Source organism: Passer domesticus, chromosome 18 (genome assembly GCF_036417665.1).
Source record: "Passer domesticus isolate bPasDom1 chromosome 18, bPasDom1.hap1, whole genome shotgun sequence".
Classification (NCBI taxonomy): Eukaryota; Metazoa; Chordata; class Aves; order Passeriformes; family Passeridae; genus Passer; species Passer domesticus.
In genome coordinates this window covers 7,758,872-7,780,760 of record NC_087491.1, presented here as the reverse complement: position 1 = coordinate 7,780,760, position 21,889 = coordinate 7,758,872, and the positions used below count along the sequence as shown (strand labels likewise).

Here is a 21,889-nt window from a genome sequence, read left to right as displayed (position 1 = left end):
ACTTAGAAATCCTCTAAAAATTATCTACTACCTCCCTCCTCTGCTGAGAGGACAATATGCTCATTTTGATCAAACAGAAAACCACCACCCACTCTCACCTCATGCCAACCTGTACTGTGCTCACACACACAACAAACCCGAAAGAAAAAGCCAGTGAACTCTGCTTAGCTGGCCCTGGGAAGTGCTGACATTGTATTACTGAAAATGTTCACTTCAGCCTCTCAAGCAGGGTGAGAGGCAGCCCTTACGTGGCTCGTGGAGATGATGAGCAGCATCCTCCAGGCTGAGATGAGCATCTGGTACTCGGTGACGGAGGCGCAGCTGCTGCCCTCGGTCTCTGCCACGTGCTGGGCCAGCGACCTCACGTACTCTGACCAGTAGGCAAAGCGCTTCTTGCCGGAGAAATTCTTCAGCGTGTCCTTCAGGGACTGGTCCAGTGAGCCCCTGACCAAACCAAGAGCAGAAGTTACCTTCATGTATTCTTGGGTCAGAAAATATACTTCTTCTGAGATTCAGGGAGGAAAGCCAAGGACACAGCTTGCAAGTGAAGGTTATTCCACATATGTGACCTGTGCAGGGAATCCCACTTTTTGCATCAAATATGAAGGAAAAACATGATCCCTGAAGAAAATCTACAATTTTTTTAAAACAGATTTTAGTTAATCCTGACTCTTCAATGTATGAAACAGCTGTTACTTTCAGGAAAACAAATCAAGCGGGAGAAAACTACTAAATATGATTCAATCACTACAGGTTTTCTCAGCTTAGCTGACAATTAGTTTTACTAAATACTGTATATTCTTATTTCAGGATACAAGGAAAATTCTGATACATTCTCACCTAAAGGCTACAGAAGAACTGTAATATTTTTCTGCAATTAGTGATTGCAAGAATCTCAAATGAATGTCTGTCATGTGTTCATGAATCACCCCCAGATTTTCACAGGATTACACGTGCTTTGCCCATCAAGGCCCATATGGTGTATCAAGAGTTAACACACACAGTTTAGATAACTAAAAAGTACAGAGATGAAGGAGAGACTACCAAAGACTCACTTGACAACGTAGTAGATCTCCAAGCAGATGATTTTCATTATTAAGGCACAGGTATCCAAGACACTGAGCTATGAAGACACACAAAAAAAAAATTAAAATAAAATAAAAAATCAAAAAATCAAAAATAAAAAAATCAAAATCTGAGCTCTACAGGGTAAGTCAAATTATCCCTACCCATCCACTTGGGATGGCTGATACTCCAGTTGACTTATTTCTCCCACCATAGCAATACTTATGCCATTTTGACCACAGACTGGTGACAATAGGGACAGAATACTGTGCTCAGAGTTCAAACTCTTGAGTGAGAGCGTACAGCTTTCAGAATGAAGGAAAAAACTCGCACAGAAAGGAAGAAGAAGAACCTAATCAATTCCTCCATGATACCAGTCAGCCTGAGCCCAGATTATGGATACACTCCAGGCAGCACACCTTCTACAGTGAGTGTCACCACAGCTGCCACACATTTCATAGGTGAATAAATAGAGAATTTCAAAAGACAGTTCATGGCTGCCCAGTCTCTGAAAAGCCAGACCACATTCACTTCATCTTCAGCCTGTGTTTTACTTGGTCACAGCTCCTCTTAGGAAGCTGTAAGCAGAGGGAATGGCCACACACGTCACTTAGAAATCTTTTCTGAGGAGTACATAAATCCCTGCATTTTGTTTGGATGTAACTCACCTCTGATGATTCGGAAGGCGGAGGAAGGGTCCCAAAGAGGGGATTAGTTAAATTTTCCCAAAACTTTGGCCTAAAAGACATAAACAAAAGTATTATCAGCTATCTCCCTCATGCCATGTGCCTAGCAGCATTTTGAGTGTCCTAAACTTTGCAGAAAATATGCTTTGATAAATACAAATTTATTTAGCTTTGTATAAAAGAAACAGAAATATATTTGATTCTGACACACTGGGGCTTCTCATGTTCCACACCCAAAGCCCAGACACTGCATACCCTCACCACACACTAAGCTGCAAATGCCCCTGAAAAGTCTGATAAACCACAGAAAGAGTGTTTTGGAAAAGAGGAGCACCCACTCACTTTGTCCTCAGCACGAGCATGGCGCTGTCCCGGCGGTCCTGCCACAGCGCGTGCAGGAAGGCGATGGCAGCGCGGTGCAGGAGGGGAGGGCACCAGTACCTCTCCTGCTGCTTGGAGTCAATCAGCTCTAACACCACTTGGAGGCAACTCCACTCCCCCAAACTGAATTCCTAAAGCAGAAGGAGGCAAGAGGTTATAGTGCTGGAGAACTATATTGTCCATTGTACACAAATCTTTGTCTTTCTCACTGCCAGAGTGTCATGAATGAGTGTTTTAAGGCTGCTTAAAGAACAGCACACAGAGTGAAGAGAGCAGGTCACAGGCACCCTTGGTCTTAATGGATGTTCTGCTGCTAACTCAGTATCTGTCTTGAAATACTGGGGAAAGTTTCTCTTTGGTTACAGGGAAAAGCAAAACTGGGATAGCACCACATCCATTAAACACAAGCACAACCTGCATTTATCTTTACACTAAGCACATCACGTTGCAAGTAAGAACTATCAGATTTTAGCATCCAATGCTGTAATATGCAAAAAAAAGCCAGCGAGTCCTTGGGCAAGTATCTGCTGTTGTACCTTTGACCCATCACTGCCATCCTTCACTTCCAGGTTCAGGAACAGCTCAATGAGGCCAGGTTGTGTCTCCACTGCCACTGTGAGGAACTCCAGGATCATGACCTTGATGCGCATGTCCTCGATCTTGCTCTGCAGGTGGGTGAGGAAGGCATCACGGATGGCAGCAGCATCACTGCCCAGGCAGGCATACACAGACATGGGAGCAACCTGCCATGGAAACAAACACCAGAGGGAAAAATAAACATGCTGTGCACAATGCTTAATTCTACGTAAAAGATGATTGTATTGAAACTCAAAAATACGTAATATTGAATCTATGAACCTATCAAAGAAAGTTGTCATTAAGCAGGAAGAAATGTGACAAGTGATCCAAACTTTCCTCTTGAGCAATTCTACTCTATCCTCACCTACTTCTCAAAGGTTACAAAAGAAAAAGAAAAGACAAAGGAAAAAATCGTTTTGGAATTACATTTCTTGAAATAAATGAGCCAGTATCTGGATTTATATGCTTTTAGAAAGCTACAAATATTCTGACGTTTAGCAGAGAAAAAGAGTAAGTGTAAAAGGCTTCATAAGTCTAAAGTCTGTTTTTACCAAGAAGTCTAAAAGTTGAAAGGTCCCAACAAAAACTTAAACAGGACACTCTTCTCAGCAAGATGGTACAATTCCAGGCAGGAAGGTCTAGGAATTGTATTTAAGAGTGTGACTAGAGAAAGTTGCTCAAAAATTGGGAAGAGAACAACTGAGGTGCAAATATTTTGCAGAAAAAAACCCCACTCAGGATGCCTCTCAGTGAGTGCTGAGTGACTTCTGAAACAGCAGATCACATCAAAAAACTAAAGGATCATTTAGCTGATTTTTCATCTGTCCTAACTTAGAACTGTCAGTCCACCCTGCTTCAACTGACTTGCACTAAGTTCCTTGATACAAAAAAGTCTGAGGAGATTATTTGAAAAAATGTCAGTGGTGGAATCAGTCACAAGGGGAGAAGCAAAGGAGCACTGATGTGTGTCTTATCTTACTGTAGCCAGTCGTTTGAGCAGCTGGATGGCCAGGCGTGGAAGTGCAGGGTCATGCTTGTGGTAGATGTATTTGGCCAAGACAGCAATAAGGTTGTTCCCATGAGCACCTGGGGAGAACACAAATAAAATCAGAGAAGAAACAACAAGATGTAACTATTTACCAAATAATTATTTCCACAGCAGAAGATGAGAACTAAGTTGGTCTCCCAAAAGAACATGGTATGGGTCCAGCCAGAGGCATTAACAGCAGCTGATTTAGTATATTCTGTAATTACAATAATCTCATTACAAAGCAGCAAACAATAAGCCATGTTTGATTAATCCTTTAAAAGCTGTCCCACAGGGGAAGAATGCCTTAGAGGAGGGAGAAGAGACCTTCTCCCATCAGCAGCAACCACTTTTTGTAACCTGGAAACCTTAAGTAGTGTTTGTGATGAGACACACAGTGCCATTTGCAGATGACCCAGAAGCACAGCAGTACCCACCATGCTGAGTGAGTGCCTGCTCCAGGGGGGACACCACGCTGGACGGGGGCTTCAGCCGGATGACGTTGTTGGTAACGGAGAACGCCAGCTTGACTGTCTGGATCAGCAGCTGGCCTTGGCCTTGGGACTCATCACTGCTCCCAAAGAGAAACCAAAGTAAGGAACTGTGCTCACACCAACGTTTATTATTTGCACAACATTCTCAGAGGAAACTCCATCAGAGTTACAAGACATTTTCACTCAGAGCCAGCACACAGAAGCTGCCCAAACAGCCACACCCCACTCACCTGCTGGACTGGGAGGCCATCACCATGTCAATGGTGTCCACCCCAATTCCCATGATGTTAATGACAGCTTGCCCTGCCTCTGTGTTGGCCAGGCTGAAGATGCACAAGGACTGCAGGCTGGGGGCATTGCTGTGACACAAACACAGGACAGTGTCACCAGGAGCACTTGTGGCATTTTGCTACATCACACTTAGAAAACTACCACAAAGTAGTACAAACTACCACAAACCTCCTCATTTCTACACCCCCACTGACCCTTCCTTTGCTCTCCCTTCTACTTTCACCAGAGTACACCAAACAGGAAAGTGGATGGCAGTCTGTCCCAAGAAATCTATGTACTTTTTTTTTTTACCAGAAGTTCTAGAAACCAACATGATTTGCTCTGTCCCTAATCTTTTCCTACCCTTCCTGTACTCAGTAATGCAGCAAAGAGCTGAAACCAGCATTACACAGCTATGCCAGCTCCCTCTTACTCTTTTGAATTCAAAAACTGAAACAAAATGACAGTGATTCCTGCAATGCAAACCAGGCTAGTGCAGGTGTGAGACCTCTCACCTGTCTTACCTGCTGCGAGGATCCATTTCAGGGCATAAGTTCAGTATAGCATGGATCAGCTGCAGAATTAGGCACCCTAAAACACAGATGAAATGGACTACTCAGTTTTTAAAACTTTTGCATTGTTCCTAGTGTTTTCAAACAAATCACAGCATCCAACAATTTCAGGACATATAAAATGCAAATCCCAAATGGCTGCTAGAAAAAAGAAGGCAGGTGGTCCCTTTATTCCCTTTCCCTCACACTCCCTCCCCCCATTAACATCCTTACCAATTTTCTCTCTCACTCCATGAGAGTTGTATCTCCATTTGTGGTAATTTGGTAACATTTCCTTCAGAACAAACACAATGCAGGGCACCAGGCCTTGACTCTGGGTGCTACCAAGTTGTCCCTAGGAGAAACAGAAACGTAATTTAACCAGGAGGGGAACAAGAAAACTTTTGGAGGAAGATATTTCTTATTGTCTTTGAAATGTGAGAAAACCATGGAACATGGTGACATAGATTTACAAGCAATTTCTAGTCTTTTGTAGTCATTTTAGACAAGTCAAAATGGGGTTTTTTTGTAAGAATCAGATCAGAGAAAGCACAAACAGCAGTGCAGAAGGGAGAGTAAAGTAAATACTACTTAGAGAGCCCTGCTGCAAAGAGATGATCTCAGACATGGCTGAGATCACTTCCACTTCTCAATCATAGCAGCTCAGAGCTGGTGTCACACCAGAGCACTCCAGAAGCACTCACCCGGACTAGAGTTGTTACCAGGTTCAGGAAGGAGATGGTAACACTGTACTCGCCTTGGGGCTGCTCCATGCTCATCAGCAGGTTCCCATAGCCCCCAGCATTCATTCCCTCTGCACTGTGGAATGAGCAAGAGAGTTCATCACATGAATAGCAGGATTCTGACATGAGTGAGAGATGTCAGGTGCAGAGATTGAACACTGACAAAAAGTTCTTATTGCGTGTTATGAATTGGTTAGGCAAAAAAAATGGGGTGGGGAACAAGAATACCTGATCATGTGATTCATACTGGACAGTGGATTGGCAACAAATGGCAAGAACCCTGTGTGGTGAAGGTCAGTCCAAACCTGCAAGAGAAGAGGTACAGATACTCCCTCTGATTTACATATAAATGTATTAGCTCTCACCAGCAGGTCCTTTCCTCACCTTGGCTGGCATCCGAGAAGCCAGGACTGTCAAACAATTGACACAAGAAGCAATAACATCCACAGGGGGAGAGATTACAGTTGTTAGCCTATAAAAGAGAAACAACATGCATGAAAAAAAGTACTGCCACCTGTGGTGTGGTCTGATTTTTTAATCAAAAAGCTTCTTTCCCTCTCACTGAAGTACACATACATAAAATTTAAGCAGATAAATACAGACACCAGAGTCAGCACTTTCAGTCTAGACTTGCCACCTCCCCCTCACACCTGAGTCAGATCAATTTACTGCCAGCAGGCTGTCACAGCAAACAATAATTATACAGCTGAACATCAATTCCCAGGCAGTTAACTCTGGGAGGAATTAATAATTACAACTGTTTCAAAACCTGTGAGTTACTGCTCTAATGCTATGTTTTATTCCTGTTTCATGTAAATATAGCTACTAATCAAAATTACCTTTAAAGGGATAAAATTGCACACCTTTCAGGAAAGAAGTAGAAGAGGGGGCCATTTCTGCTATATCAAAACATTAACCTATGTGTAACCAGAACAGTTTTGAGAGCTGAACACCAGTCCTGGGGAATCCAAGCATTGACAGACATCCTGTAAAGGTCTTGGCAAAATAAGTAATCATCTATGCTGCAGGTCACTCTATCTGCTGTCAGGGACTCACCTCTGCAGGAGCATGTAGATTCGTGATGTGATTGGCAGAAGACAATCTGCTATTGATACATCAGTGCTGATGACTTTATGAACCAGATCAATTATGGGCTTGACCCTCTGGCAATGCTGAATCACATCTGGGTAAAGAAAACCAAACATTAGAATACAAAATTGTACTTCAGCAGTAATCAAGCCTGGAACAATGCACATTTATCTTATCATGTATCTGCATGACTCAAAACCATCCATCTCCCATATCAAAAAAACATTTGTTTATCTATCTCAACTTTTCCCTCATCTAAAGTGTGTCTCATTACACTACATGCTCTTGGCCTTTTGCAGTGAATTTTACAGAATAATCATCATCAGGTTTCTGAATAAGTATTCCATGCTCTTCCAGATGTACTCAGAGCTGTTCAGTCCTACTACTAACCTCAAACTGACACCACTTAATAATTATTTATTCTCTTTTAGACTCCCAGCCTGCCTCACCTGCTGTTGACACAACATGGAGCAGCATCTCAATCTCACAGGTGAACAGAGTCCAGCTGCTGTAGGAATACTCCCACCGTACCAAATAAGCCCGGTCATCCAGCATCACTTGGCCCACTGTTCCCTGAGGTATCCGGAGATTTGTCTGACCTAGTCCTGAAGATTGAAGAAGCAGGTGAAACAAGTCACAAATTTACCCATGAGTTAGAAGCCAGGTAAAGAAAGAGCTAAATTCCCCAAAGCATTTCAGTAAGAAAAGCTGAAGTGCAGTTTCCTTACCAAGGGGATAGAGGAGCTTTGGAGCCTGCCTTCGCCACAGCGTGCCGTCCTCATGGGAGATCACATCTGGAGGCTTGTGCTTGTACAGCTCAATGTAGAAGGACATTTTATCCAGGAAACTGTACACCTGCATCAGAGAGAGCTTCAACAACACAGCCAAAGAGCCAGAGCTTCTTAAAAATTTATCAACCAGGTCATTTCCAGTATCAGGCAAGTTTACTTGAGGTGTACAACAATATCCTTCTAATACATCAACCCTACCTAAACATTATTACACAGCCCTCATATTCAGACAAATCTCACCTAATGAATCAGGTAAGTACCACCCAAAAATCAGCATCCTAATCTTCAACCATTAAAGCTGAAAAGTTTTCTAAAAGCCAGAAAACAGCATTCTGCAACAGCAGCACACAACTCTGAAGGAGCTGTGTTCTCTGTTCTTAGACAAAAGCTTATGTCTGTTATCTAAGACTGCAACTGAGATAAGCACATGTAATGGAAAGAAAGAATCACAGAGCATGTCATCCCTGACTCAAAATAAATCATCTCCCAAACACCAAGAGAGATCCTGTACCTTTTTTGCAGTGGATTTATCAGACACAAGGGCTTGGAGCAGCTGAAGGAGAGGAGTGAGAAGATGGGGGAACATCCCACAAACACTGTCCAGGATAATACCCAGACCTGCAGTAGGTTCCTGGTGGTGGAAACAGAAAACAAATGTCTTATTACCAAAAAGAAAAGCTAAAAGGGTCTCAGTACAGCACAAGGTTACAGTTCTACTTTAAGCTGTACATTTAACATTAATCATGCACAAAAGTATCACTCCAGTGACTGGAGATCACACTTGCACAGACTAAAGCATGAGGCAGTCTGCAAGTATAAGGCAAGAAGTAAGACTGTAAGGCATTACATATCATCCTAATTCTGTGACAACAAAACATGAGCACAATGCTTTTTGCCAGCAGTTAGTTCAATCCTTGCAGCCCCAGCCCTGCTATCAACTATCACCTATATTAAAACTTGTTCCAGTATCCTTTTCAAGTGTAAAGCCAAGGCTGTACCTAAAAAGCAGGAAAGGGCAAAAGTAAATCAAAGATAGATGCAAATGAACATTTGCTCCTCAGGCCCTCCTAGTAACCAACTCACTAAATACAACCAGCCTGTTCCTTTGCTAAAAGGGAATCTTTTATCAGGTCACAGTTATAAACAAGGTAGGTGAAACAAGTTGCAAACACACTCACCGTCTTCCAGAAGAGCTGAGGGATGCTGGAAGCTGCCAGAACTTCACATGCAGCATCAATTATATCCTGCAAAGGAAGACAGGATGGAAAAAAATCAAAGCTGTTTTACACAGGAGGATTTTGTTCCAACCAGGTTCTGACACATCTTTGGAATTTAAGTTTCCATGTTTACCCACCGAGATGTAACTACTTCCAGGAGCCAAAACACCCAAACACATCCACCCCCAGACCACAACCTAAAGCCATGCTCCTCATAATGAATGAACTGGCCACAACAAATGTGTCCACAATATCTGCAGAGGGCTGTAAAATGTCCAGCCCACCTCAGAAATGGAGTTTGTATTATTTCCATTGTTTTGGGAATAACAGATCACCAATTAGCTTCACATCCATAGGACTTCACATGCATGATGTGCTCTTTCATTACTAATCTGCCCATCTGTGGAGGTGTTTACCACATTTGCATGGTGTAAATGCAGTAGAAAAACCAGCAAATCACTCATTTGGGTCTCCCTAAGCCACATAAAGCTTGCAAATTTGCTTAAAGCAAATTTGCATACAGAAAATTTGCATAAATTATGCATTTTTGCATAAAGCATTTTCAAAGCTTGCAGCCTGAAATGCAGGATTACAATTTAATAGGCAATTAGCATCAGTTATGACAGGTAATTTTAAATTATTAACAAATGCAAAGGCTCTTGGATGCTTACCTGCTGATTGCCCAATGTATGTAATTCCAGGGATGTCAGGACAAAGGAAAGAAGTCCATAAATACACATACAAGCTGTGCTGGCAGTACACTGCAAAGACAGAATAACAAGGCTGATATGGGAAAGATTATGAATTACAAACATGCTGTAACTCTACTCAGTCTGCTTTACACACCAAGTAACTGACTTTTTATGGATCCTTGCTGCAAAGGGGCAGCAAAACAGGGAGCAGTCATTAGTTAAGCTCCATATTAACACAAAATATTTCACTGAAAGGAGAAGTCTTGTCATTACCATTATCACTAGAAATGCCTTGCAGGCATCAAAATTAAAAAAAAAGCACTGAACATTTCTAGGAATCAAAAGGATTTGCTTTCACTGGCTTCTGTCTACAAAGCAGTTTACCCTAACACACCATGTTTTCTAATGAAGTCCTATACAGAGAATAGTGCACAGTTAAATCATCCTATACTCAAGATTCACCATGGCAAATACACTTATAGAGGCAAATCAAAAACTTTGATTAACTGGAGTCTATTCTGTTCAAGAGAAATGTAGTTCCTTGCTTTACAAAGCTTTACTTAATTCTCTGGACATAACAACCTGTTTTGTTCCGACTTGATTTCTGATCCTCACAGAAAGAAGATTAAGATGATAGAACATGCTTTACTGCATGTTTGAAAAGAACTGGTTCAGTCATCTGCTTCCCATCTCAGCTGTACATCAGGAGCAGTCAGACCCTCAAAAGCTTACATGTACAACTGAAGCAACTCACATTCTTGCCCCCACTGCTGAGGGATCGCAGCAGCTTGGTCAGATACTGGAAGACATTCAGCTGGATAGCAGTGCTGCCCATCCTCCTGATGAGGCTTGTGGACTCGTCTGGGTTTATGGTGTGACGCAGCAGAGCCCAGGCCAACAGCACTGGAGCATGATGTGAGACATCCCCTAACTGCAGCAGCTGATTGTCCATCTCCTGCACAGAGACACATCAGAAGCAAAATAACTGAGATCTCAAAGTAACTCATACCCAACAAGCACATATCTGATTGTGTCCTTCTCATGGCATGTGGATGGCAGTTTCTACACTTGGCCAACAAGCCCAAGGATCAGAAGTTTACAGACACAGCCTGCGTAATCACAGCAAGCTCTATATTGTTAGGCTTGAGGAGGGCTTGGTTACCCTGCCAGTGTTTTACCTGGTGGATGTGCTGATTGTTGGCCAATTTGTGCTCCTCTGTCCTGTCATCCAAAGCACGCTCATGGAGGGAGTCAATTTCCATGCCTTCCACCAGAATAAGAGCACTAAAGTAACTACAAGCAGCAGGAGAATAAAAAAAAATAGGTCAGCAACTTCATCTGAGTATTCAGGTGAGGGGTTTTTTAAACTATAAGAGGTCAAAAAGCAACTTTTAGTTTCCTTTGTTCAGCTTTCATTGAAGCAATAACAAATTACAAGAAACGAATGGCACATAATCAAAATTTTGTCTCAAAACGCTGGTACAGGAAAAATTACAATCTTCAGAACTAACTTTTCTGGCTGAACAGACAAAAAGGGTCACTGAAATTTGAAGACAGATTTTCCACCTTTGTAACTCTCTGCCACCAGGATGTATGGCAGGATTCTCATTCCCCCTTCGAGTCATAGCCCACACAGAACAACTAAGACAATTATAAATGCATTTTTTCCTGAGAGAAACAATTGTTTTGCTCTGTACCCACATTACAAATACACACAACACTTACCCAATACGATCCACGAGGTGATCCATGCTCTCATCTACTAAATGTCTGTTGGTTTGCCTTGTGCCAAATCCCTGCTCCTTGAACATCTTTGCAAAGGCCAGGAGCTCCTCAGGTGCCATTTCAAAGTATGCATAGTAGAGGAAGATGACTTCCAGGAGCATGGACTGCTCCCGAAGGCACTGCACGAACCACCTGGAAACCTGACGTTCTGTCTGCACAAAGGAAGTTCCACCATCACATCTCAAAGCTCACAGGGCAGCCAAAGCAGTCAGAAGCTGAGAAGTGTGGAGGTATTTCAACAGCTTGTGCAGCCACCAACTGAGTCAGTGGCAAGGAAAGTTACTCTAGGTCCAAAGAGATCATGAACAACTACACATAAATGGCTCTGTTGGCCCAGTGCTCTCCACAAATTTATTACAAGGAACACTAAGTTTCACAAAACTCTGTCTCTGAGCAAAAGTGTGTTCTGTTACAGAGAAAACAAATTTTATGTTTCTTAGACCAGGAAAAATGTCCTCTTTAACTGCATCTGTAAGGATGTATTTTCCAATATACTACATATAAGAAACTACTTTAAAAGCTTGAGAAATAATAGTAAGAAATAAAATACCATGAGATTTCCATGTGTTTCCCATGTAGGAGCTTCTGCTTTGTACAGTGCTTCGAACTGCTTGCGGTAATTCGGAACGAGCTCCTTGTCCAGCTTTTCAACACACTGGAAGTACTGTGCCTTAAAGAAACAAAGAAGTCCATCAGCTTCTCACAGGCACACCCATGGCTTTTTGCACAAGCAGGGAAGCACCCCACAGCTTCCACATGTAGCCTGTTTCAATGGCATCAGGGCCTGGACTCACTGTGTAAGGGTGTCTCTCGTCCTGGAAGTAGGTGAGCAGGTGGAGGACGCAGCGCAGGATGCAGATCCGCTCCTCGTAGTAGTAGTCAGCGAGCTGTGAATGCAAAGTGCCATCAGCACCAAGCTGGCACAGTGCCCAACTCCCTGCCACCCCCCTCCCAGCCACTGCCAAGGCCTTCACCACAGGAATACAGAGTTACTACAGATGGAATTTCAACTGAGCAGTTCTGAATTTGGGGAAAATGACCAACACTTAATAAATGTTACAGAACTCAATCTAGCATTGCCATAATGACAGGTCTGTAATTACACTGTTAAATGAGAAAACATGGAAAAGAAAGGCAAAAAGACATCCCTATTACCCTCTGTCAGAAATTATCATCACTCTTGTCATGACACACAAACCTACAAGCTTTGGAAAATCAGGCAGTGTACATCTACCCAGCTGAATTCCCTAATACCAAGCCTAAAATTTCATTTCTGTAGCAATTACTAACCCTCTTCAACTCTACACACATATCCCTCAACTTCAGAAGCACCTTCTAAAAGCCATCCTTTATATGAAGGAATACTTCAACTATTTCAAGATTTTCCACAGAAATAAAGTTGGCTGCTGCCAACAGATCTTTTCCACAGAAAGTACAAATGGAAATAACTAACCTTCAGCATCAGAGCCTGACTCTGCCTTTCATCCTGAAGAACTGTCTGTAAACAAAATAAGACAAAATAAATAGCTACTGGAGAAATACCTACTGACAAAATATATGTTCACAGAATGACTAAAACAAATAAAAGACAATTTTTCTTTCATTTGTAAAGACAGATTCCAAAAGCACAAAGCCAAAACACTCATTTTTAACTGTGTATTTATTTTTCAGCTCCACTCTCATTCACAAATCCGTAGCTTTCCTGTATTCCTGCGACAGAGAGAGGAGATCCTGCAGAGATGCAAGAAGGAAAAGATAAGCCTGGATGCAGCTGCAGAGAAGAAAAGCTACAAAGCTATTTCCCAATCGTATCTAGGACTCACATGTGACCATGTGCATCAAAAAACAACTATTATTAAGGAAAGATGTGGAGTAAATAGAACATAAATGGGAGCTATGGACCTTCAGGGAGTCTCTTGTTCCTCTGTAATCCTCTTGAAGGTAAGACTGTAACAACTGCACACTCTGCTCTTCATCCAGACCCTGAACAAAAGAAAGAGAAATTATCTGAAATTAATAAAAGGCAGCTGAATTCATTAAAGATTAAGATTCTCTCCAAATACTCAGGAAGCTCTTATCTTCAAAATAAATAACATACCAAATGAATATTTTTGCAGCAGGCAGATGCTTTAATCAGCACTTCTTTTAATGCCAAATACACAAGCTTTAATGTCACTGAGCTGCAGTTTAACTTCAGCTAAAGGAGCATCAGTCATTTAAATAAAAGTACCACCAGCCACTGAACTCTAAACTTCTGGCTTAAAGAAACAGAACCTTGCAGCTAAATGAGAGGACTGTCAAACAAGGCAACTGATTTAAGGACATCAGTTTTTAGCTGAGCAGCTGGCCTGGAAGAACCCAGCTCAGACCCACAGCAGGTGGCTGCTGCTGGGAAGGACCAGGAAAACCACAGCATCACAAAGCCACTCATCATTTTGGAAGTTTGACCTAGAGCCTCAACATGTACTTCAACATCCTTTAGATTACTTTGAACTGCTAAAAGGACCTTAAGTTTCTCTCTACTCAACATCACAAAGGTTACTTCAGTATCAGAATCCTATAACAATGCATTCCAGGGATAAAAAATAATCCAAGAGCAGCTTTACTCACCAAAAACTTGCTGACTCTCAGACCCAACTCTTTTAGTGGAGCAGCTACATCTTTATCAGCTTTAATTTTTTCTGCTGAAGTTGTACTAAAGTGAAAAGAAATTTTAGTCATTAAAAACACAGCAATCTCAAGGAAAAAATTAAACAGACATAACTTCAAAGTTTTCCACTTTATCAGTTTAAACTGAACATTTGTTTTTTCCTCAGAGACCTTTCAATATTTCATACAGTATTCTGCAACCTTTCTTTACTTACTAGGAAACTCCACATTAGAGATTCATTTCTAAAATCAGGCAGTGACTGTACCTTGGTGGTTTGTAGTATGACAGTCCCTCTAACAGCCTCTGCCAGTTCTTGTTCAACTCTGCAGCAATCTGGGCCTAAAGCAGAAGCAAACACCACTGAACAGACTCCTCAAAGTGCATTACCAAATATTAGAACTGTTAAACTTCAGCAAAGCAAAGAAACTGCACCACCACAAAGAGGCAGGAACAACACAAGCCAGGTGTCTGTGGCTCAGAGTGATTCCAGATGCAGAAATGATCAGGGCAGTGAGCTGCACTGCCCATTCCTAGGGAGGGTGGGGAGAAGGGAGGCAATGGACTGGGTTTAGAAACATTTGGATTCCCAACCTCTGGGCTAATTCTTGAAAGCACAGGCTCCAGCCCCCAAAATAAGACAGGAGCTGTACCACACATGAACACCCCAGGGCAATCCAGGCAGCAGCACTTGTGCCCACCCCAGAGAAGGAACCACCTTTTCCATACACCCTCCCAGGCAGTTCATGCAGCTGTAAACAAGCAGGGAAGAATAAACAAGTGGCAGAGGTATGGGAACAAAAATCACAGTGACAAAGAAGGAAGAGCAGCAGAAAATATCTTCACTAATATTCAAAGAGATGTACAAATGATGTGTTTGGCCATGGGGCCCAGTAAGTGATGGCCAAACCTGCTCTGCAGGGAATGAACTTACTGGTTCTCTTAAAGCTGATCTGCCCAGCAGAATTGTCCATAATTCTCTGCTGCTCCTGCAAACACAAGGAAAAGGTGGAGAGTATTTTAATGATTCATGTTATTCCAGGCTTCCATTTAGCTTTCACTTTTCAAACCTGCAATTAACTTGCAGAAAATGACCTGCCATGCGAGAAAAATGATTTAAGGAACATTAGCTTTTAGCTAATGAGCTTCAGATGTCCTACAAAAACCAAGGAAAAACCCAGAGAGGGTGGCAACTGACACAGCAAGACCTGTGAATTCACATCAAAGCTTCACACTGATATCAGGTTACCAGCTCAGTTTGATTTTGCTATCTGAACACTGCGGGCTCCTAAGAAGAAAATGAAAGCATAAAGCAGTATTCTGCTGTTACATTCAACGCTCTCCTTCAAACAAATTTTTCCATCAGTTTCATCCTCCACTCTAAGCAGAGCATAAAACTGTATGAAGTGAAAAACTGCACCAGAAAAACTCTTTACACAGGCACCAGAACATTTACACTCAGCTTCTCATCTCTCCATGAGAACTCTGCAGAAAAGCCAACCCGCACTGTAAGAATTTACAGATCAGACCCTGACCCTGGCACATGCATTCAAAGAATCTCCCCACAACAGCCCAGAGAAAAGATATTTGCCAAAAAGAGTATTTCACTTAGATAAACTATGATTTGCTAGCAACACATTACAAATGAGGATTTAAACACCCCAACTCCCCACACAAAGACTGTCTACACAAGAACGCTCATTGCCTTATTTTTAGAATAACATTATTAAAATAACTCACTGTGGCAGTGAAAGTCATCTGTGACTTCTGCCATGTGGTGACACTTAATGACAACACCTGTTATTTCCAGCACACCCACCAGCAGAATTTCTCCCTGCTCATTCCTCGATGGCTGGGTGCACTTCTCTGCCATGAACCGAGCACCCAAAGGCCCAGATATTCACCAAGAACTGAACAGCAGTGTGAAAGAAGCAATTCAGTGAATCCCAGGTTCAGTGATCATGTCAGATCAGTGCTGTCATTTGTCTTGCACACGTTTTCTTCCAGTTATTGTCAAATCTGGGCCCCAGCCTAGCAACACAAACCCACCTACTTTCCACTCCTTCACAATCTCCCCTGTGAATAAAACACCGTGGTTTGCTGTCCTCTCATTAATAAGGCTCCAAGACAGCTAAGGAAGGAAAGCTCTCTGTATACGACCACAAGTAACAGTGCTGTCATTTAATAAAAATCAGACACCAGGGAATCTCCAGAACAAAAAAAAGTTGTAATAAATTACAAAAAACGTGCTCTAGAGAAACGAAACCACCGAACTAAGATGATCACTCGATGCGGGATTCATTAAATCGCTTCCGTGACACATTTCCACGCGTGTATTTTGACTGCAGGCCCGCGGGAGCCGCGCGGGAGGCGCAGCCGGCCCCGGCGCGCCCCTCGCCTCAGGGAAGAGCCGAGCGCCGCCGGGCACCCGCGAAGGGAGCGCGGACCGAGCCCCGGCCCCGCCAAAGCAGCGGCGGCCGCGGAGCGCTGCCCAGCTCCCATCCCGTACCACGGGAATAAACAACCACAAAGCCGGGACCACCGCTGCCCGCTCCGCTCCGGGAGCCGGGGTCCCTGGGGGTCCCTGGGGGTCCCTGAGGGGCCCCAGCCCGGGGGGGGCGGGGCCTCGCCGCGCGCGCGAGGCGGGGGCGGGGCCAGCCCGGCGCGCGCTCCGCCGCAGTTAAAACCTGCCCGGCCCCGCGCTGCGCCCCGCTCCCCGCCGGCCTCTCTCGGCCCCCGGTCCCGCGGAGCGGGGTCCGCCCGCAGCGAGAGCCGGGGCTCTCCCCCACGCTGCCCCCGCGTTCCCCCCCCCACGCCGCCCGAGCGGCCCCGGCCCCGCACCTCGCGCTCAGCCCGCCCGCCGCCATCTTCGCTCCGTCGTCACGTGACCCGGGGGCTGCCTCCCTCCACCACGCCGGTGTCACGTGGTGCCGCACAAGCCACGCCCCCTCCCGACACGCCCTCACAGCTGGGTCATGTGACAGGCGGCGCGGCAAGATGGCGGCGTCCTGCGAGGTGGGTGCGCTGGGGCTCCGCGGGCACCGGGAGCCGCCGGCACCGCCCCCGGCACCGCCCGCGGGCCGACGGCCTTCCCAGCAGCGGAGGCTGGCCCGTGGGTGTCGCGGCTGAGGGGCACAGGGCAGCCGGCGGGCTGAGGGGCGTGCACAGCGCTGCGGGGGCTCGGGGAAGAGAGGGGGCAGGCGGGGGCTGCAGCGAGGCGAGGCTGCCGCGTGTTTGGCAGCACGCCAGTGGGAAGCTTCCCTGCCCTGAGCAGCCGGGATGCGGAGCAGACAACGCTCGGTCCGGCTTGAACCGCGCGGTGCGGGGTCCGGTGGGGATGAGAGCGGCGGGGCTCCGGAGCCTCGGGTGCGGAGGAGGGGATTGCGCAGGCACGAGAAAACGAAATCACTGAGCAGTGAAATACATGGCGTTGCAGATGGTCAGGTGTGAACATTCGGAGCTGCTGCACCACAGGGCTCGGGCAGGGTGAAACTCTGCCTGGCAGGGAAGTGAATGCATTGACAGCAGAGCTGCAGTGCAGTTAAGGCTGCCAGACCGAGCAGCAGGGCTCGGTCTTTGGTTGGCAGGTGGCATTTACTCTGCTTCTCACTTAGCTTCCCCCTCCCCACAGTGCTCAGAAACAGCAGGGAGTACAACCCAGAAACTGTTACTGGCTGGAGGTCAGTTGGAGGCATTGTCCAGACCAGTTCTGTTTTATTGACTGTGTGATTAATTCTTCTCCTGTTTAAAAATTGATTGCAATGCCAGAAGATTACATTTGGCCTGAAGGAGCTGTGTAGCAACAGTGCATGTAATGCAGATGTGTGGCAATCAAGTATTTCAGGCTATATGAAGGAGGATGCCAAAAAGCAATCTGTCAATAATTAAGTTTTCAGTACAAAGTCATAAATAATAATAAATAAATAAACACTGCAGACACGCTGTCTAAGGAAGTCTGACAGCACAAACTGTAATAGTTCCTCAGTAATACTGCTGTTACTTTGTCAGCTTTGTAATCTGGTGTCACCTTTCAACACTGGCTGAAAACCCAAAAGAAAACCTTAAATAAGAGAACCTTAAACAAACTTCTGGCCTTCCAGGAGGGAGCTGCTGTAGATATTGGCAGTGAGACTTGGGGAGCAGAATTTAGTAAGACTTTGCTGCTAAGGGTGGGCCAGAAAGGATAAAGTAAGGCTGTGTTTCACAGCTGGATCAGCCATAATATTTCCAACAAGAAATAAAGAATCTGAGACCTTCAGAGACCCCAGAAGAGGTGACATTATAGCAGCAGATATTTACATATGGCTGATTATCAAATTATAGATCCATAGGGAAATCAAGGGTGCCAGAAAGCAAAAAATGCTGGTGAGAATTGCACAATGTTGTCAATGCCCACAATTCTTTGAAGGAGATAAGATGAGATTTAACCTAACAGGGAAATGTGCCTGTTGCTGATTGTCTCAATCTTATCTTCCAGTCCAAAAGTTTAAAGGAAAGTTTGGTTTGCAGGGCAGCTGGCACTGAGCCTTCACTCAGAGAAGGTGAAGTGCAGGATTCACTCACCTCACTGTTCGGTTTTTTTTTTAATTCATCTGTGTGTTGGCATTAGCAATTGGCACATAACTGTCAGTTTAAATCAAGAACCAAATAGCTGTGCAAACACTCCAGCTGTCCAAGTAGTTGCTTTAATTGCTTGTGGGGGGGTAGAAGGTAAGAAAATAAAGCTAGTGCAGAAGGTAATCCCACCCCTGAGCAGCTGCAGCTGTACTGATTACCAAAGACTAGGAACAGGCCTGCCCTTCACAGGCCACAGCTGTCTTGAGGTGAATGCCCCAAGTGTGAGGACACCAGGCTTGACTCCATTTTCTTCAGAAGGTTGATTTATTATGTTATATATTATATTAAAACACTACATTAAAACTATGCTAAAAGAACAGAGAGAGAGGAAGATCAGAAGGCTACACAGAACAAGAATAGAATAGAATAGAATAGAATAGAATAGAGTGCATAACAAAATCCTGTGACTGCTCACAGCCTTGGCATAGGTGGCTGTGATTGGTCACTAATTGAAAACAATCCACATGGATTAATGGAAGATGCATTTGTTGTATTCCACAGCAGCAGACAGTTATTGTTTACATTTCTTTCCTGAGGCTCTCAGCTCCTCAGGACAGGAAAAATCCTAGAGGAGGATTTTTCATAAAATATCATGGCTTCACAGCTGAGTGCTATAAAAGAGTGAGTTAGCTGATTGAGAGGAGAGCTGGAGTTTGTTGGCTGCGCTGTGAAGGAGTCAGTGCTGCGAGGAGCTGCCATGAGAAATGACCAAAAACGTATGGAACTTCTCCAACAAGATGGCAACAATTGCTTGCTGTTTTGTTTGTTTTAAACAGGAACTGCAGTAGCATGGAAGCGAATTCTCCCTAGCGGACACCGGAGCACACCCCTGCTGAGATCCTGCGGGCTGGGCTGGCGCCATGCCCTGCCGGGCCGTGCTGGTGGAGGCGCTGCTGGTGCTGGGCGCGGCGCTGTGGGTGCACGCCGCGGCCTGGGACCGCTTCTCGTGGTGCGCGCTGGCGCTGGCGCTGCAGGCCTGGTGCGGGCAGCGCCACTGGGACCGGCTGCTGCAGCGCGGCGGGGCCGTCTTCCAGTTCCGGGGCGCTGCCAACAGCGGGCTGCTGCCCGCCAGCATGGTCATGCCCCTGCTGGGGGTGGTGATGAGGGAGAGGTGCAGGGCCGCCGGCATCGTCTACTTCGAGCGCCTCGGCGTCGTGGTGGCTTCCACGGGGATGCTGCTGGCGCTCTTCCTGTCCGTCCTGGCGGCTGGCATCACCAAACCCGTGCCCACCAACGCGTGCGTCCTGACTGGGGTTGCTGGCAGCATAATTATCTACACCATGAAGCACTCCTTGACTGTCTCGGAGGTGATAGAGGTTCTGGAAGTGCTGCTCATTTTCGTCTACCTCAGCATGATCTTGCTGTACCTGTTGCCTCGGTGTTTTACTCCCGGGGAAGCGCTGCTGGTTCTTGGAGGTGTCAGTTTTGTTCTCAATCAGCTCATTAAGCGCTCGCTGAATGTAATCGAGGGCAGAGGGGACCCCATTGACTTCTTCCTCCTGGTAGCAGTTGTCGGAGTTGTTCTCCTTGGTCTTTTTTTCACCGTGCTCTTCACATTCATGGATTCGGGCACGTGGATCTCCTCCATGTTTTTCCACATGATGACAGCAGTGTTAGGCTTAGGGGTCATCATGCCTTGGCTGTACCGACTGATCCAGAGGAACCCTTTGCTCTGGCTGCTCCAGTTTCTGTTTCAGACGCAGACAAGAATTTACCTCCTCGTGTATTGGACTTTCTTGGCTGCCTCAGCATGCGGGGTGGTTTTCTACCAGAATGCTAAGAGATCATCTGAATCTAAAAAGCACCAGGCCTCGACTGTAACCAGGAAATATTTCCACTTCATTGTTGTGGCTACTTATGTTCCTGGACTCATTTATGACCGCCAGCTCCTCTACGTTGCTGCAGTGCTGTGTCTGGCAGTGTTTATCTTCCTAGAGTACGTTCGCTACTTCAGGATCAAACCTTTTGGACAAACCCTGAGGCATTTGCTCTCTCTCTTCTTGGATGAAAGAGACAGTGGACCTCTAATCTTGACTCATATTTACCTCCTCCTTGGCATGTCCCTCCCAGTGTGGTTGTTTCCCAGACCTTGTGCTCCTAAAGGCACCTTGCCCGGGGCAGGAGCCCTGGCCCCCTACTCTGGGGTGTTGGCAGTAGGGGTGGGAGACACCATTGCCTCTGTTTTTGGCAGTACACTGGGGGAAATAAAGTGGCCAGGAACAAAGAAGACCTTTGAAGGGACAATGTCAGCTATTTTTGCCCAGATCATTGCTGTGGCTCTCATTCTGATCTTTGACAGCAGTGTGAATCTGAACTCCAGCTATGCCTGGATTCTGGCATCTGTGAGTTTGGTTTCTCTTTTGGAAGCTTACACTACTCAAATTGATAATCTGCTGTTGCCTCTCTACCTCCAGATCATGCTCATGGCATAGAAGCACTTCCAGGAACAGAGTTTTCTCCCTTCCTAGAGAAAGGTACTAGAAAATGCACTTTAATGAAAGCTCAAAGATCATGTTTTGGTACAGCAGAGAAAATTGTTGAGAACAGAAATGAAAAAGTCTTATTTAAAATAAAGGTTTTGATTTGGTCTTGGTTTTACCCATCGAAAATAGACAGATTTATGTTCTAACAGTACCAAGCATGACTGATAAAAACAGCACTTGTGTTTAATAATCCAATTTAAGTTTCTTCTGGGTACCCAAGGGAAGCAGAGGAAGAAGAGGTAAGTCAATTAGAGAGGACACAATAAACAAGCAAGTCTCCAGGATGTTGCTACCTCTGTACTGTACCTTGTTTTCTGTACCGAGTCCTGCATTTTGTGTTTGATGTGTGAACTCCCATTTCTGTGTAAGCACGATGTAAAGCATGTTTGATAACAAGGGGGAGCACAGGAACCAGGTACAAGTGTCCAGCTGTGTCCAGTCCTCATCAGCAAGAGCCAAAACCACACCATGATGCACAAACACCACCCCAAAACCAGCAGCTGCCACAGCTGAGTTACCCAGGGTGGGTGGGGAGGGTTTGGGGATGTCAGACTCTGCTCATTCCAGATCATACTAATAAGAACAGTGAATCTTTAGCCCTGAAGTTTGCTTCAGCAAGGAAAATGTTTTATCTTTGTCAAGACTTAATCTCCAAATTAATTTGGAATGAGTATGGGGGGGAAAATTAAGCAAAGTCACAGCTAAAACTAATTACACATTAATCCTGAAAGCAGAAAATCTGTTGAAGTCAATAAAATTTTCTACTATTACA

At 44.9% G+C, this 21,889-nt stretch overlaps 2 protein-coding genes across 3 annotated transcripts in view; one reads left to right on the top strand and one right to left on the bottom strand.

Annotated features, from left to right (window-relative positions):
* The window catches only part of NUP188 (nucleoporin 188), a 25,199-nt gene extending 8,236 nt beyond the window's left edge, over positions 1-16,963 (bottom strand). The window contains exons 1-31 of one of the 2 annotated variants that reach the window (XM_064393783.1): positions 16,067-16,366; positions 15,837-15,927; positions 14,952-15,006; positions 14,286-14,359; positions 13,981-14,065; positions 13,273-13,353; positions 12,824-12,868; positions 12,165-12,257; positions 11,921-12,040; positions 11,311-11,522; positions 10,764-10,878; positions 10,340-10,540; positions 9,565-9,654; positions 8,855-8,920; positions 8,188-8,307; positions 7,614-7,740; positions 7,335-7,490; positions 6,853-6,979; positions 6,181-6,268; positions 6,025-6,101; positions 5,758-5,872; positions 5,288-5,408; positions 5,027-5,093; positions 4,463-4,591; positions 4,176-4,309; positions 3,691-3,797; positions 2,669-2,875; positions 2,094-2,263; positions 1,734-1,803; positions 1,056-1,123; positions 249-444 (exon numbers count right to left, since the gene is read on the bottom strand). In XM_064393783.1, the coding sequence (XP_064249853.1) occupies positions 249-444; positions 1,056-1,123; positions 1,734-1,803; positions 2,094-2,263; positions 2,669-2,875; positions 3,691-3,797; positions 4,176-4,309; positions 4,463-4,591; positions 5,027-5,093; positions 5,288-5,408; positions 5,758-5,872; positions 6,025-6,101; positions 6,181-6,268; positions 6,853-6,979; positions 7,335-7,490; positions 7,614-7,740; positions 8,188-8,307; positions 8,855-8,920; positions 9,565-9,654; positions 10,340-10,540; positions 10,764-10,878; positions 11,311-11,522; positions 11,921-12,040; positions 12,165-12,257; positions 12,824-12,868; positions 13,273-13,353; positions 13,981-14,065; positions 14,286-14,359; positions 14,952-15,006; positions 15,837-15,859 (3,339 nt within the window). In that variant the 5' untranslated portion in view covers positions 15,860-15,927; positions 16,067-16,366. Of the gene's footprint in view, positions 1-248; positions 445-1,055; positions 1,124-1,733; positions 1,804-2,093; positions 2,264-2,668; positions 2,876-3,690; positions 3,798-4,175; positions 4,310-4,462; positions 4,592-5,026; positions 5,094-5,287; positions 5,409-5,757; positions 5,873-6,024; positions 6,102-6,180; positions 6,269-6,852; positions 6,980-7,334; positions 7,491-7,613; positions 7,741-8,187; positions 8,308-8,854; positions 8,921-9,564; positions 9,655-10,339; positions 10,541-10,763; positions 10,879-11,310; positions 11,523-11,920; positions 12,041-12,164; positions 12,258-12,823; positions 12,869-13,272; positions 13,354-13,980; positions 14,066-14,285; positions 14,360-14,951; positions 15,007-15,836; positions 15,928-16,066; positions 16,367-16,858 lie in introns of those variants that run through there. The other variant, XM_064393782.1, reaches the window with a different exon arrangement.
* Positions 16,958-21,889, top strand: DOLK (dolichol kinase). The gene is made up of 2 exons (XM_064393794.1): positions 16,958-17,032; positions 19,411-21,889. The coding sequence occupies exon 2, from the start codon at positions 19,495-19,497 to the stop codon at positions 21,064-21,066; it is 1,572 nt and encodes a 523-aa protein (XP_064249864.1). The 5' UTR covers positions 16,958-17,032; positions 19,411-19,494; the 3' UTR covers positions 21,067-21,889.